At 38.0% G+C, this 12,964-nt stretch overlaps 1 protein-coding gene across 2 annotated transcripts in view; it reads left to right on the top strand.

Moving 5' to 3' along the window:
- The window catches only part of NETO1 (neuropilin and tolloid like 1), a 116,566-nt gene extending 107,522 nt beyond the window's left edge, over nucleotides 1-9,044 (top strand). The window contains exons 9-11 of one of the 2 annotated variants that reach the window (XR_014222805.1): nucleotides 3,240-3,798; nucleotides 5,919-6,007; nucleotides 8,444-9,044. Coding sequence is in view for 1 of the 2 variants with exons in the window: in XM_082235266.1 (XP_082091392.1) it covers nucleotides 3,240-3,798; nucleotides 5,933-5,993 (620 nt within the window). In the remaining variant the exon portion in view is untranslated. The remainder of the gene's footprint in view (nucleotides 1-3,239; nucleotides 3,799-5,918; nucleotides 6,008-8,443) is intronic. The other variant, XM_082235266.1, reaches the window with a different exon arrangement.
- Nucleotides 9,045-12,964: the final 3,920 nt, after the last annotated feature.

Consider the following 12,964-nt stretch of genomic DNA (forward strand, 5'->3'; position numbering starts at 1 on the left):
GGATATCAAGCTGAATTAAAAGTTGAAACATATTCACAGCATGCCATGAAATGCTGTGTAAATGAATGCCTTGTTCTTGAAAAGTGGCAAACATCACCAGCTTATTTCTTCTTTAATTAGGAAGTATAGTACGGAGGCGGGGAGGTTAACTACCCCATTAGGGAATGTATGAATTCTGTATCCTGTTTTTATTTCCCCTTCAGATATATTCGCTCTGTAACTGGTAGCTCTTAGGACTGGGTTTAGGAGGAATTAGCATTCAGGTGTGATTAGGAACTCATTGTGTGCAGGTCCCAGACATGTGAAAGCCTACGTCTTTTCAGACGTAGTGCCACATGCATAGTTGTTAGAATCAGGAACATGATATTTGGCAGGACCAGTAGGCATGGGCCTCCCATGGAATGCCCTCCCATCAGTTGTCAAAGAAATAAACAACTATCTGACATTTAGAAGACATCTGAAGGCAGCCCTGTTTAGGGAAGTTTTTAATGACTGATGTTTTAATGTATTTTTAATCTTTTGTTGGAAGCCACCCAGAGTGGCTGGGGAAACCATCTCCAAGCATTTATCCATCTCCAAGCATTTAGTCTGTACATGGAGATAAATGTCTGTGTGAACCTTATGTGCTGGCCTGATATTTTCACTGAGTGTGAGTAGGGATATAAAGGACATATCAAACAGGGAATCACATACCTGGCTGTTAAAATGGCTTCCTTCAATGAAAAGGGTTTCATGGCATACTGTTCTTACTGTCTGCTAAGCCAAAGTGTATGTAGGTAAGTTTTTCAGTCCTGTCTTCATAGTGCCTTTGCACGGTTCAGGACATCTTACAACAATTTAAAATCACAATAGGATATAAAAGTGCATAGTCAAATAAGTAAAAAAATGCAACAGAGGCAGGGACCACAGATAAACACACCAATGCCTATGTTCAAATTATCACAGAGCTCCTGATAAACCTTTCAGTTTCCGTTGTTTAAAGACCATTCAGGAATACTTCACAATTTTTCTAAAGAGCTAGCTGTAAACCTACTCTGCACCCTCATCTCCTATCCTTCTGCATCTCCTATCAGTTTGCGCCTTAACTTTACCCAAGGAAGTAATTTAATTCCACATATTTTTCTACTTGTTTCTGTGTGTTTTGTTTTCTAATATGCTAAGCACATTAAGAGGCTTGATTTATCTCTGTTCACAGAACTTAGGGTTGCATTGACTCATTTTCCTTAGGCATTCTAGTAATAAATAAATTATAGTAAGGGCCAAATATTGATTTTTTTCCTTCCTGCAGGGAGAAGAAAGCATCCTGCCACTTTAAGCATTGCTACTTATTCTAAATTGAAAACATTTTTAATGGTATATGATATCACTCTGAATGAATAGAAATCCTTCACCATTTTAGTTTGCTGTGCAAAGAATTGATCTTAAACATAGCATTCAACCTTCTGGGCAAACCTTCTGGGCAAAAAATATATTCCTTTGCCGGGAATTTAAAAAAAATATATAGAGAGAGAGCTGTTATGTCATTCATGGGATGTGACTTATATTTTTCACATTTGATTTAAATCCAGTCATTGATTAAGATTGGTCAATACATGACCCTGATTCAGGGAAGAAATTTCGCTATCAATTGGAAACTGTAGCTTAGGGAGCACAAGAAGCTGGCATAAAGCAAGCTGGCACAAGTTGAGCCAATGTAAAGTTGGACCAGATCCAAACCCTGTTCTGGAGCAAGGATATTGACAGCAGAGCCAGCCCAAGGTAGAAGGAAAACAAGCCTTTAAAATATACAGTAGTTTGACTTGCACTACCTTTTCAGCCAGGTCACGTGACTGAGCTGAACTGAGTTAGGCTCCTGCTCAAGTCTTCCCTATATGGTCCTGTCCCCCACCCCACAAAAATGCCCTTTTAAGGAAGACTTACACTAGTTATAGTCTCTGGGTTCAACCTCTCACATAGAGCTATGAGGTAGACTTGAAAGTTCACTGCTTTTTCCTGGCCAGCATTCCTCTTGGACTGCACTCCTAGTGCTCACCATATCTTCACACCAGTGATTCCTCCTCCCATTGAGAGGCACCTGCAATAGTAGTTTCAACAGAAATGTGTCAATGAGTCATTCAGTCTAGTAGACTTCTCAGTTTTGTGGACAAAACCTCTGTTTTTCTTATAATAAAACTTGGCAGTATTTGGAAGACAGTTCAGCATATAGTGATAATCACATAGCCAGTGGAGCAGAGCAAGTGCAATTTATGCTACCAGAATGAACAGGCTGAGACAAGAAGCCTGTGAAGATTATCCTTTGGGTCTAGAGCAGTGATGCTATGAAGAGCTATATTTATGAAGCTTGGAATGTATGATATAACAAAAAGGTATGCAACGGCTCATAGTAAAAGATTCCCCACCCCTTTACTTGAAATCTTATTTGTAATAATTCTTGCTTTTCCACCTGAGACAGGTGAGTGTTAACTAATACCAGTGATTTCATATATATCAATGTTAGTAGCTGAGATGGTTTTCAAGGATAAGGAAGCATTCCTATTTAAATTACCGTAAACTGCTAGTTCACATACTGAAGGTTGTCATCATGAGTCCAAGAATATTGCTAATAAGCAACTCACGCTAGACAGCAAAGTTACAGCTATAACCAGATTATATTGTCAAACTTAGGGTGCTTCCAGACAGGGGCTTAATAGTGTAAATGGATCACTGAGATGGCTTTTTTTTTTAACTTCTTAGATTCTCAATGGAAAGGGTAAATCTGGATTAAATCGGGAGGATACTTGCTGAAATATTGATGACAGCATCATTTGGACGCTGCAAGAAATTTCCATGCTTGGAAAACACCAAATCCACCCACACTCTCCAAAAAACACTTGTCTGGAAGCACCCTTAGTTATTTTTGTTAGGTCCTTTAAACATTTTGGTAGAGAAAAGCAGGGCGGAAATACTTGAGATAGAAAAATCAAAAGGTTCCTTCCTGTGACTGCATGATTTCATGTGAATCCCACTATAGAGGTAGATCAATTTTCCAGCTGTATGAAGGAATTTGGCAATGTGAATCACCTCGCCATCAAGATAAAGGATTGTCCTGCCTATTCAACTTTCTGTTCCAGTTAGCCATTCTTATATTAGTTTACAAAGAATATGGTGATAATTGCCAAAAACAATGTGGTAACTATTTGTTTATTTACAAAGAATATTAATTCTTTCTTTCTTTGTTTTTATGTTTCCCCATCAAACAGAAAAAAGAAAAGCCAACATACTGGACCAACTTACCAATACCAGTGGGACAATAATTGGGGTGACCTCTTGTATTGTGGTCCTCCTTATCATTATCTCTGTTATAGTACAGATCAAGCAGCCTCGTAAAAAATATGTCCAGAGGAAAGCAGACTTTGATCAAACAGTATTCCAGGAGGTGTTTGAGCCTCCTCACTATGAGTTATGCACTCTAAGAGGGACAGGAGCTTCAGCGGACCTTGCAGACGTTGCAGATGACTTTGAAAATTATCATAAACTGCGGAGATCATCTTCAAAATGCATTCATGACCACCACTGTGGATCACAGTTATCTAGCACTAAGGGCAGCCGTAGTAACCTCAGCACAAGAGATACGCCTATCTTGACAGAAATTCAACCCCAGCCTGTAAAGCCTCTCATACAGCCCATGAACAGAAGAAATATCCTCGTAATGAAGCATAGCTACTCACAAGATGCTGCAGATGCGTGCGAGATAGATGAAATCGAAGAGGTACCAACCACGAGTCACAGGCTATCCAGACATGATAAAGCTGTCCAGCGGTCAGTATCAATAGATTTTTGATGAAGACTATTGTATGAGGACTGGGTTCAAGCCTAACTCTTCCCTCTTTATTTCTCTAATTTATATCAGTTCTTTACTTTCTTTTACTTTCTAAGATCCATTCACATAGCTTGTGATGAGCTTATCCGTAGCAATTGCTCTAAAAGGAGTGCTGGGAGTTATCATGCAAACACTGCATGGAAACAGCAAAGGCAGAGAATCCAAAGCTGTCCTGGCAAACGCTTATATCCTAAGACACCGACTAGCGGCTGTCACTCTGATCCATGACCGTTTTGCATGGGAACCCCTTTGCAGCCATAGTTGAGAACCAGATCAAAACATGCTGTGTGAATGTGCTTCTTGGACTCTTTCTCGCTCTGCTTGTTTTCACTTCCGGGCCAAATTAGATGTGAAACAGGAAACCCACTTGAAGGATTGCCTATGCAGCTGCAGCTTTGGGATCACACCTAGTGCTGCTGTTCTGCTAGCACGTGAGGCTTCTGCTATGAAAATTTTCTCTCCTGTCCGCTACACCCTCAAAATCTCCTCCAAATGGATTGGGGACACTCCAGAGCAGGTTTTGAGGGTCCACAGGGAGAGGAAAGGATGGAGAAGTCCCATTGTACTCAGCACTGGATTCAACCCTTAGCTTTTGTTTTGTTTTGTTTTGTTTTCCTAATCAGCAGCCCCACACTTCTGGTTTGACAACCAGGGAAGTGGCAATCCAGGAAAGGAAGTTTACTCCCTTCCTTCCTTCATCTTTTCCTGATGACTTTTCCCTCCCATCCTAAAGCAGCTATGAGCTCTGTGATGACAGGAATGGGGGGCATCTGTATCCTTCTCTCCACATCCAGATCTAATAGCTGCCATTTGAGTGGGGGGAAAGGGAGGAAAGGGTTAAGCCTTCTCCTAATTATGGATCTCTCAGGTCACACAGTTTGGCCATCTGTTTCTGCCCCTTCTTTCAGCTCATGATAAATAGCTCAATCTCCATACTGATGTCAATATTTTTTCGTGTTTTAATTTTATTTAAATACAAAACTATAAGAAAATGCAGGTACTTTGACCATACCAAAGACTTTTTCTTTGCTAAAATTAGTTGGGATTTCTTTTGAAAAATCAGTATGCACATGATTACTTTTGTTTATTTCTTACTGAATTTGTATCCTATCTTTTCTTCAAGGAGCTCAAGGTGGTGTACAAAAGTCTCTCTCTTCCCCCCCCAAAAAAATTTTATCCTCACAATAATCGTGTGAGGTAGGTTAGGATGAAAGTTAGTGACTAGTACAAGGTCACCCAGTCAGTTTCATGGCTGTGTGGGAATTTGAACCCTAGTCTCTCAGTTCCTAGTACAACACTAACCATTACAGTTTTTCAGTTATATTCCAGAAAACCTGAATTGGATAGTTTGATGAGGAGAAACTCCTTTTCCATGAAACATGGTTTTCTATGTAATAAATGACAATATTTCAAAGCATTACAGTATGATTTCTGTAGCTGACCATAGTACCACTGCTTGTCATATTTATTTGGCATTTAGACCACAGGATAATTTTTATAGCTTCAGCTTGATATTCTTTTAGATTTGCTTATGGGAAAAAATGTAGTGGAGAAGAGTTTTCTGATTCAAGTCTGGCATGATTTCTGTTTTAATGACTAGCACGGAGATTCTTATACTGTGTATTGCACCTTGAATGCTTGTAAATAAGAATGATTAGAAATTTGCAAGTAAATGCAAAAAGAGAAATACTTATGTTACAACTTATTTGGAAACAGCCAGAACTTTTTAAAAATAGATTTGTGTTTCATATGCATGCTTTATTTCTCTGTGTTTTAATGTTCTGTTCATGTGCTCCACAATGTTTCATTTTGTACGTCTAGGCCATGGGGTATCCAAAAACCTCAAAGCATCTTGTCAACTTCAGCCCTGCCAACTTGAAATGGGATGAGTTGATGGGGCACTTTGAGGGTTGAGAGCATTACTTTTGTCAATCCGCATGCCAGTTTTAAGTGTCTTGGATCAATTTGATCAGGGTTTGTAAAGTATTCTTCATTTAAGAATGTATATGCATATATTTCTTTTTTTTCTATGCAAACATTATTATGTTGAATGAAATAGCCATAACATTCCAGGTTCTGCCTCATTGGGTCTCTAAACAAACATGAATCTGAGTACAACACAACTAGGGTGTAAAAGGCAAACTGAAGGTAAGTGAACAAATATATAGTTCCCAATTCATCATCTCTTGCATTCCATTTGTTTTCTTTGAAAATGTCTAGTAGTTGTATATCATTTGCTGTGTGTGTGTGTGTGCCTGTGTGGGGGGTTGTTGTTTTTTCCTTCATTTTCTTTTGCTTTGCTTGAAAATGGTGCTAAGCTTTCGGCATACAAATAATTTAAAATTATAGGCAGGAAGCTGCTATAACTTAAACAATGCATACAATAAATTAAATTGGTACCCTCAGTTGCATTAGACCATCCTTGCTAAGTATAATCTGCATCTCAAGCTTGAATTCTAAACAAGTGTTTGGCATGAACATCCCCCTTTATTTAAGAAAATGATTGTGTAAAGTGTTTCAATAGGTAATAACTTCCAGCCTGATCCATGCTGTGGCAGTTCTAAATTTAGGGAGCTCTGAATTTAGATCTGTCAGCATATCTACCCTAGTTGTACCCATTGCTTCCTGAGCAATGTATGAAGAATTTTATCCTCATAACATCCCCATGAGGAAATAAGACTGGTGATGTCCTACTCAGAACTGGCTAGCAAATTTCATGGACTGAGTGTGGATTTAAACCAGAGTATTTCCATTTCAAGCTCAGTGCTCTATGCATTTCACCACACTGGCTGTCTGACCAACTGTCTAATACCCTGAATTGTCTCTTCCCTGCATTACTGTTTTGGATATGCTATATGCATGGCCCCCAGCTATTGGGAACATGTAGGAAGCAGCAAAATTTGCACTTGATCTCCAGTCTAAACAACAATTTTCTACCTTGAATAACCAACCAGAGAGGAACTGCCAGGGGATAAATTTGTAACTCCCAGCTGGGGATCATGCACAGTGCTTTGTCCCTGCTGTGAGAGCAGCACTGGTACCAGGTCACACTCCGCTGCCAACAGCTGTGAATCAGGCTGTTTGTTTGATGCCACTTAAATGCTTAGTTAAATTAAGATATGAAGACATCTGCTATCTCACTGTATTGTCATTTAGAATTTATGATGTTGGAAAAGGGCTTGGTTAACAGCTTGTAAGAATTTAATCTACTTGTTCCTTTTATATTGATGTGCGTTTTCATTTTGCTAGCACTAATTACAGTTTTCTGGAGGGTTTGGACACATGATATTATTTTTTGTTTCCCCCTTAATATCTCTACAGTCAGCATCTAGCTGACAGTTTTCTATACAAAACTATTACTGCCACAACCTAAGGCTTCATATTATTCTGTTGTAGGTGTGGACTGACACAAAAACAACAACTTTTATGCTAGGGAAAACTCCCCATGTTTATTCCTGTTGAGCACACTGACCTTTCCTCTTATTGAAAGGAAACCTAATGTTGGTGCATGGGGAAGAAAAATAGGCATAAAAGGATAATTCCTAGATGCCAGGATTCAAGTTTGGGCAAGTATTCCTTGGTGAGAGAACCCCAGCAGAGGTTTAAAAATCACAAAACATACAGCAAAGTAAAGAATGGAATTATAGGCTATTAGACCTTTAAAATATGCCCTTACTATTAGTAAGATAGACAAGCTTTTGATTTTTCAGAAGGGAGAAGTCATAAGTCATTCTTTGCTTTATGCATACAAACATTTTGACTACAAAAATTACTTAGCCAGTATTTTCTGGCCTTGAGTGAATGTGGTGGTGGTGGAGAGACAGAATTCTCACTTTGAGTCAACTATTTTTATTCACACAAAAAAATTTCAAATATTTCTTCTTACCTTCTTATAGATAGTTCTATTTGACAGCTAGTTTTTTTATTCTGGAATTTGGCTCAGATGGAATTACATGTTCTTTAGTCTCAGATCTATTTTGACTTGAAACTGAAGAACTTTTGCACTGCCCTACGAGCCAGTCGAGTTGCTGATCACAATCACTTACCTGTGCTTTGGAATTTGGAGGTCAGACTATTGTTGTACTACTGCGATCACACTTTTTCCAATTACTGGCATACCAAAACAACACCCTAAATGACTTTGTGTCCTGGTGCCAAATTTCTGTCTACAACATTTCCCTTTTGTCTATTTAAAAGCAGGTCATACAATCAGGCTGCCTGCAGTATTGTGGACAATGAAGTCAATGAAGCACTTATATGCCTAGCTGTCTTCAAGGTTCTAGTCATTCATCTTAATTATGAGCACATTTATTTGGCAATATAGAGCAGTTTACAAACAGCCCAAGTGTGGATATTCTACATGTGCAGTGAGCCTCTCACCACCGCCGCCACCACAAATACTTGGAATATGCAGACATTTGTATGAAAGGGGCTTACATGAGTACAAATTGGTTTTTTAGAAAAAGAAAGGGAATTAAAGGCACCAAAATAATGTCATTCATTGTGTACTTGTATATTATATGTCCTGTCAAATACAATTATTCACATTGAACTTGTTATATGTACATTGTTTTCATTATGTAGACTGCTTGGGAATAGTGCGATCCTGGGTGCTTTTGAATATACTACAGTGAATTGTGAAAATGTCGACCCTGGAACTGCAAGCTAGAGATGTTCTGGACTCTGACCAGCTATTCCAATTTCATGAGAAAAAACCCCACACATCAGTCAGTAATGAGTAAAATTAATGGATGGCAATAAGACTCTTATTACTATCATTGCTATCATTTATTCTTATTATTGTCATCATCTGTTTTCTTTCTTTCTTTATATTTATTTTATTTTGTTCTGTTTTGTTACAAAGAAAAGATAACCCAGTTTCAGGAATAAAATGATTAAATCAGGTACTATTTATCCATTCACAATCACTTCAGTAGATATATTTGTTGGATATATAAATCTAACAATATGACTGAACTCAACAACGAGGAACTGATTTGCATGTATGTTGCTGAATATTTGAGTTGGCAAACAACAACAACAACAAAAATCCCTTTGATGAGATACATTGTAAAAAGCATGCATCCATACTTACTGCTGTTCCTATCCATTTCTTTGTGTCATATGCTTGCTAATTGTAACTTTTTATATAAAGATACATAAAACAATGTATAATAATTTCTTACACTGAGTTTTGTAGTACTCTTTTCTTTTACTGAAACAAATAAGCTTTCAGCAATGTGCTGGAAATGGCTTTATATTACAAACACTAGTGAGCTTTCCAACTGAATATACCTCATGCTTCTCCTCTCAAACAACTGATTGGTGATATGTCAGCTGTGTACAGGGCTATGTGCACACTGACCAGACTAAGAATTAGGTGTGATTCCCCCTCAAACTAGACTGCTTCATTGTGTACATTAGACTCCCAAATGAACTGGGGCAACGGCATATAGAGCTGAAATGATATTTGCCATCTCACCAATGAAAAAAAATTAATCAAATTTTTGAATATGTAATTTTAACTCAGAGTTTGATACTGGAGCAATTAAGTTTAGATTTGTTGGTAACTCTTGGTGGTTTGGCAGGCTTCAGATAGGAACTCTGATAAACTATAATGTTCTACATAGTACTGCATGATAATTACAAAATGCTGTCAGGCACTAAATGTAGTCCATTGCTAAATATCATTTATTTATTTATTGTCAAGTAACATCTACCAAAATATTGAAAGCAAATATCATTGGGTGCTATATGCAGATATCATATATTTATGGAATATTCTGCAAATATGTGGTATCCAAATAATATATGGGAAATTCAAGAGCAGAGTTTTAAGAAAACATTTTGGGGGTGGGTGTGCATATTTGTTTAACTCTCTAAGTGCATTTTAGTAGTCATTATTAATGTCTGCCTTTATAAACAAAGCAGTTGAGTAAATGGTGATTATTATAATGGACTCAAAGAGCAGGACACTTTTTCACTTTTAATTTATTATTGCTGGGGGTTTTTGGGAGAAGCTGGCTAAGCCTTAACTTTGATCAAATAGCTCTCCTCTTCAGCTCACCAATGGAAAATGAAAAGGGTAAAATTAAGTATCTAGAAAATTTCCACCTTTTTATTTAGCCCTACTTTTTGTGTATTTACAGCAGCTTGACACATCAACATTATTATCTGCGGCCCTCCAGATGTTTTGGCCTACAATTCCCATGATCCCTAGCTAACAGGACCAGCGGTCAGGGATGGTGGGAACTGTAGTCCGAAACAGCTGGAGGGCTGAAGGTTGGGGATGCCTGACCTAAGTCTTCCATTATGGTTTGCTGCTATTTTAGTTTGTGTATCTCTGAGGTGGGGAAACTGTGGCCCTCCAGACATTGATAGACTCCAACACCCATAAACAACCAGTCAACATGGGCAATAGTTGGGGAAGATAGAACTTGGAATTCATCAGCAACCAGAGGATTTAGATGCCATTGTGCTAAAAAAAACCCTATTGCTGCCTACCTCTCTTTCCTATCCTTTCTTTCCACAGCACAGGTTTTGGTGGCAAGGGGTTGAGATAAATAGAAGAAATCCTCAACAGAGGTTATATAATGGACGTTATGGGCAATAGCATTGCCTTTACTGCAACTACATTAACATATTGAAAACCATAAGCTTTGTAATCTCCATTTTAATTTCACAGAGTGTCTCTTTAGGAAATATTTGAATTAGTGTAATGCAGGAAGTCAAGGTACAACAATAATGTCCACCTTCTAATATGACATAATATTTAAGCTTTACAGCTTCACTAGATACAATTTCTGGTCCTTGCAACTTCATGACATGGTATGGAAGACTGCTATGAAGGACAGGCCACGAACCTTGTATTTTATTTGGTGAGCCCAAGCTATCACTCTAATAATAGCAAGAACCTGACCCATCTGTTCAGAACTTGCAAAACAAATGTTAACATCTCAAACAGCCCTGAGGAACATGACTAGCATTGAAGACACTGTGAAGGCACACTAGTAAGGATACTTCTTAAAAAGGAACCAAATTATCCTCTAATTGATTAGAGACAGAGAAATTATTTCCAACGTTTTCCTGGACTGCAGGGTAAGACAGCAGTATAGCCTAATGAAGACCATGAATCAAAGAAGATACGTCAACCCAAAAGAAGATAGCAAATTGTGGTAAGTTGTTTATTCATTCTCATGCTTGTTTGCACACAGTCTTATAAAATGTTGCAATTGATGTTTGAAACATAAAGCACATGTTCATGAGCCTACAAAATCTTCAGCTAAACATTGTTGGAGATATCCTGAATCATATACAGCAATCTAGCTTGTCTCTGAAAGAGAAGGAATGGGACAAATTTCAGTACTCCAGAAGTTTGTATTGGGGTATTTAAGACTATCACAGATTCAAAATATATATATAAAATAAAAAATTGTCCAGTAGCACCTTAGAGACCAACTAGGTTTGTTCTTGGTATAAGCTTTCGTGTGCATGCACACTTCTTCAGATACACTGAAACAGAAGTTACCAGACCCTTATATATAGCGGGAGGGTGGGGAGGGGTTTTTCTCAGGAGGGTAGTAGGAGATGGGTGATTGACTCAATGGGCATGCACACAAAAGCTTATACGAAGAACAAACTTAGTTGGTCTCTAAGGTGCTGCTGGACAATTTTTTATTTTTATATACGGTATGTTTTGACTGCGTCAGACCAACACAGCTACCTACCTGAATCTAGAGCCATGGAAGGCAACAGATTCAAAAGTTATATATATGAATGAGGTGATGTTTGTTTGTTTGTTTGTTTGTTTGTTTGTTTTACTGTGGAATCATATTTATTAAATGTAAGAGTCACAGTTGATGGGTGAATTCAAAGTCTACATGTGAGTTTGTGTCCCATCAAGCAGAGGAAAATCCATTATGATGGGTACTTAAGAGCTCAGACAAAATCAAAGGGCTGTCTCTAAAGCTACACAGTGAGGTTTCATCTGAGCACCAGGACTTCTGTTTTGTCTCCTCCCCCTGCCCTGCCCACCGCAAATCTGCTAAAGAGGGTGCCTCAGATTTGAAGATTTGAAGTTAGGTTTGTTGAGCATTCCCAGAGCAGATTTCAAACTGAAACTTGAAAAGTTTAAAACATGCAGTTAGATAAGATACACGACTGAAAACATTTCAAAGTTATAAGGCTTAAAATGTCAACTTTCCGCCAGCTCTGTTTTACCATTCAATGACATTTTGAAATTTGCTCCATCTGTGTGTAACATTGCTGAATTACTGGGCAAGTGTCAAATAAATGTGAGTTTCACAGACATTTTTAAAGTCTCCTAAAAATAACTAACCTTCTGTTGTCCCCATTTTCCAGGAGATTTATGAATGTGGCAGCGTGATTTGTTAGAAATACTTTAAAATCTTCTGCAAATGTGCTAACACATAACTGTTGCAGCAAATGTAATGTGTTACAAAGTTTTTAAAACTACAAATTGTATATGAAATAGCAACACACACACACACACACAGAGAGAGAGAGAGAGAGAGAGAGAGAGAGAGAGAGAGAGATCACAGCCGAAGGATACCTAGATTTCTTATGGGTTTGCATTACTCCAAAACACAATGAACCCTCATCAGATCTTCAAAACACCTACGTGTGCCAGGACTTCTGGCAAGAAGCTTTCTACTAACCGGAGAGGTTGGAACAGAGGCAGCTTTCATCTGTTTCCAGGTATTTCATGCTACACGTAGCAAAGTGTGTTTCATCTGCCATGATGAAGGAAAATGACTTAAAAGGATTCTCCGGTCCATTTGCTGAAACTATCAGCCCTGTTTTATCTAGACAGAAAATACATTCAGTTACCCTGACTCAATGTTCAGAAAGGATCTATTATACAAACACATGATAAAAAGAAAAGTCAGCATTAATTTTCCTTTGTTCTTAATTTCTTTTTATTCAACTGTCTTCAAATTATAGAACAGTTGACAAGCATATCCCACTGCCAGCATCATATCTACTGAAAACAAGCATTCAAACAGTGACATTTCCAAAGCTTTGAGGAGGCTCCTGGTTATTTGAGCAAATGTACTTTTAACTTTTCTTTAATAGAGTTCAGAG

This window comes from Podarcis vaucheri (assembly GCF_965113315.1).
Source record: "Podarcis vaucheri genome assembly, chromosome: 8".
NCBI lineage: Eukaryota > Metazoa > Chordata > Lepidosauria > Squamata > Lacertidae > Podarcis > Podarcis vaucheri.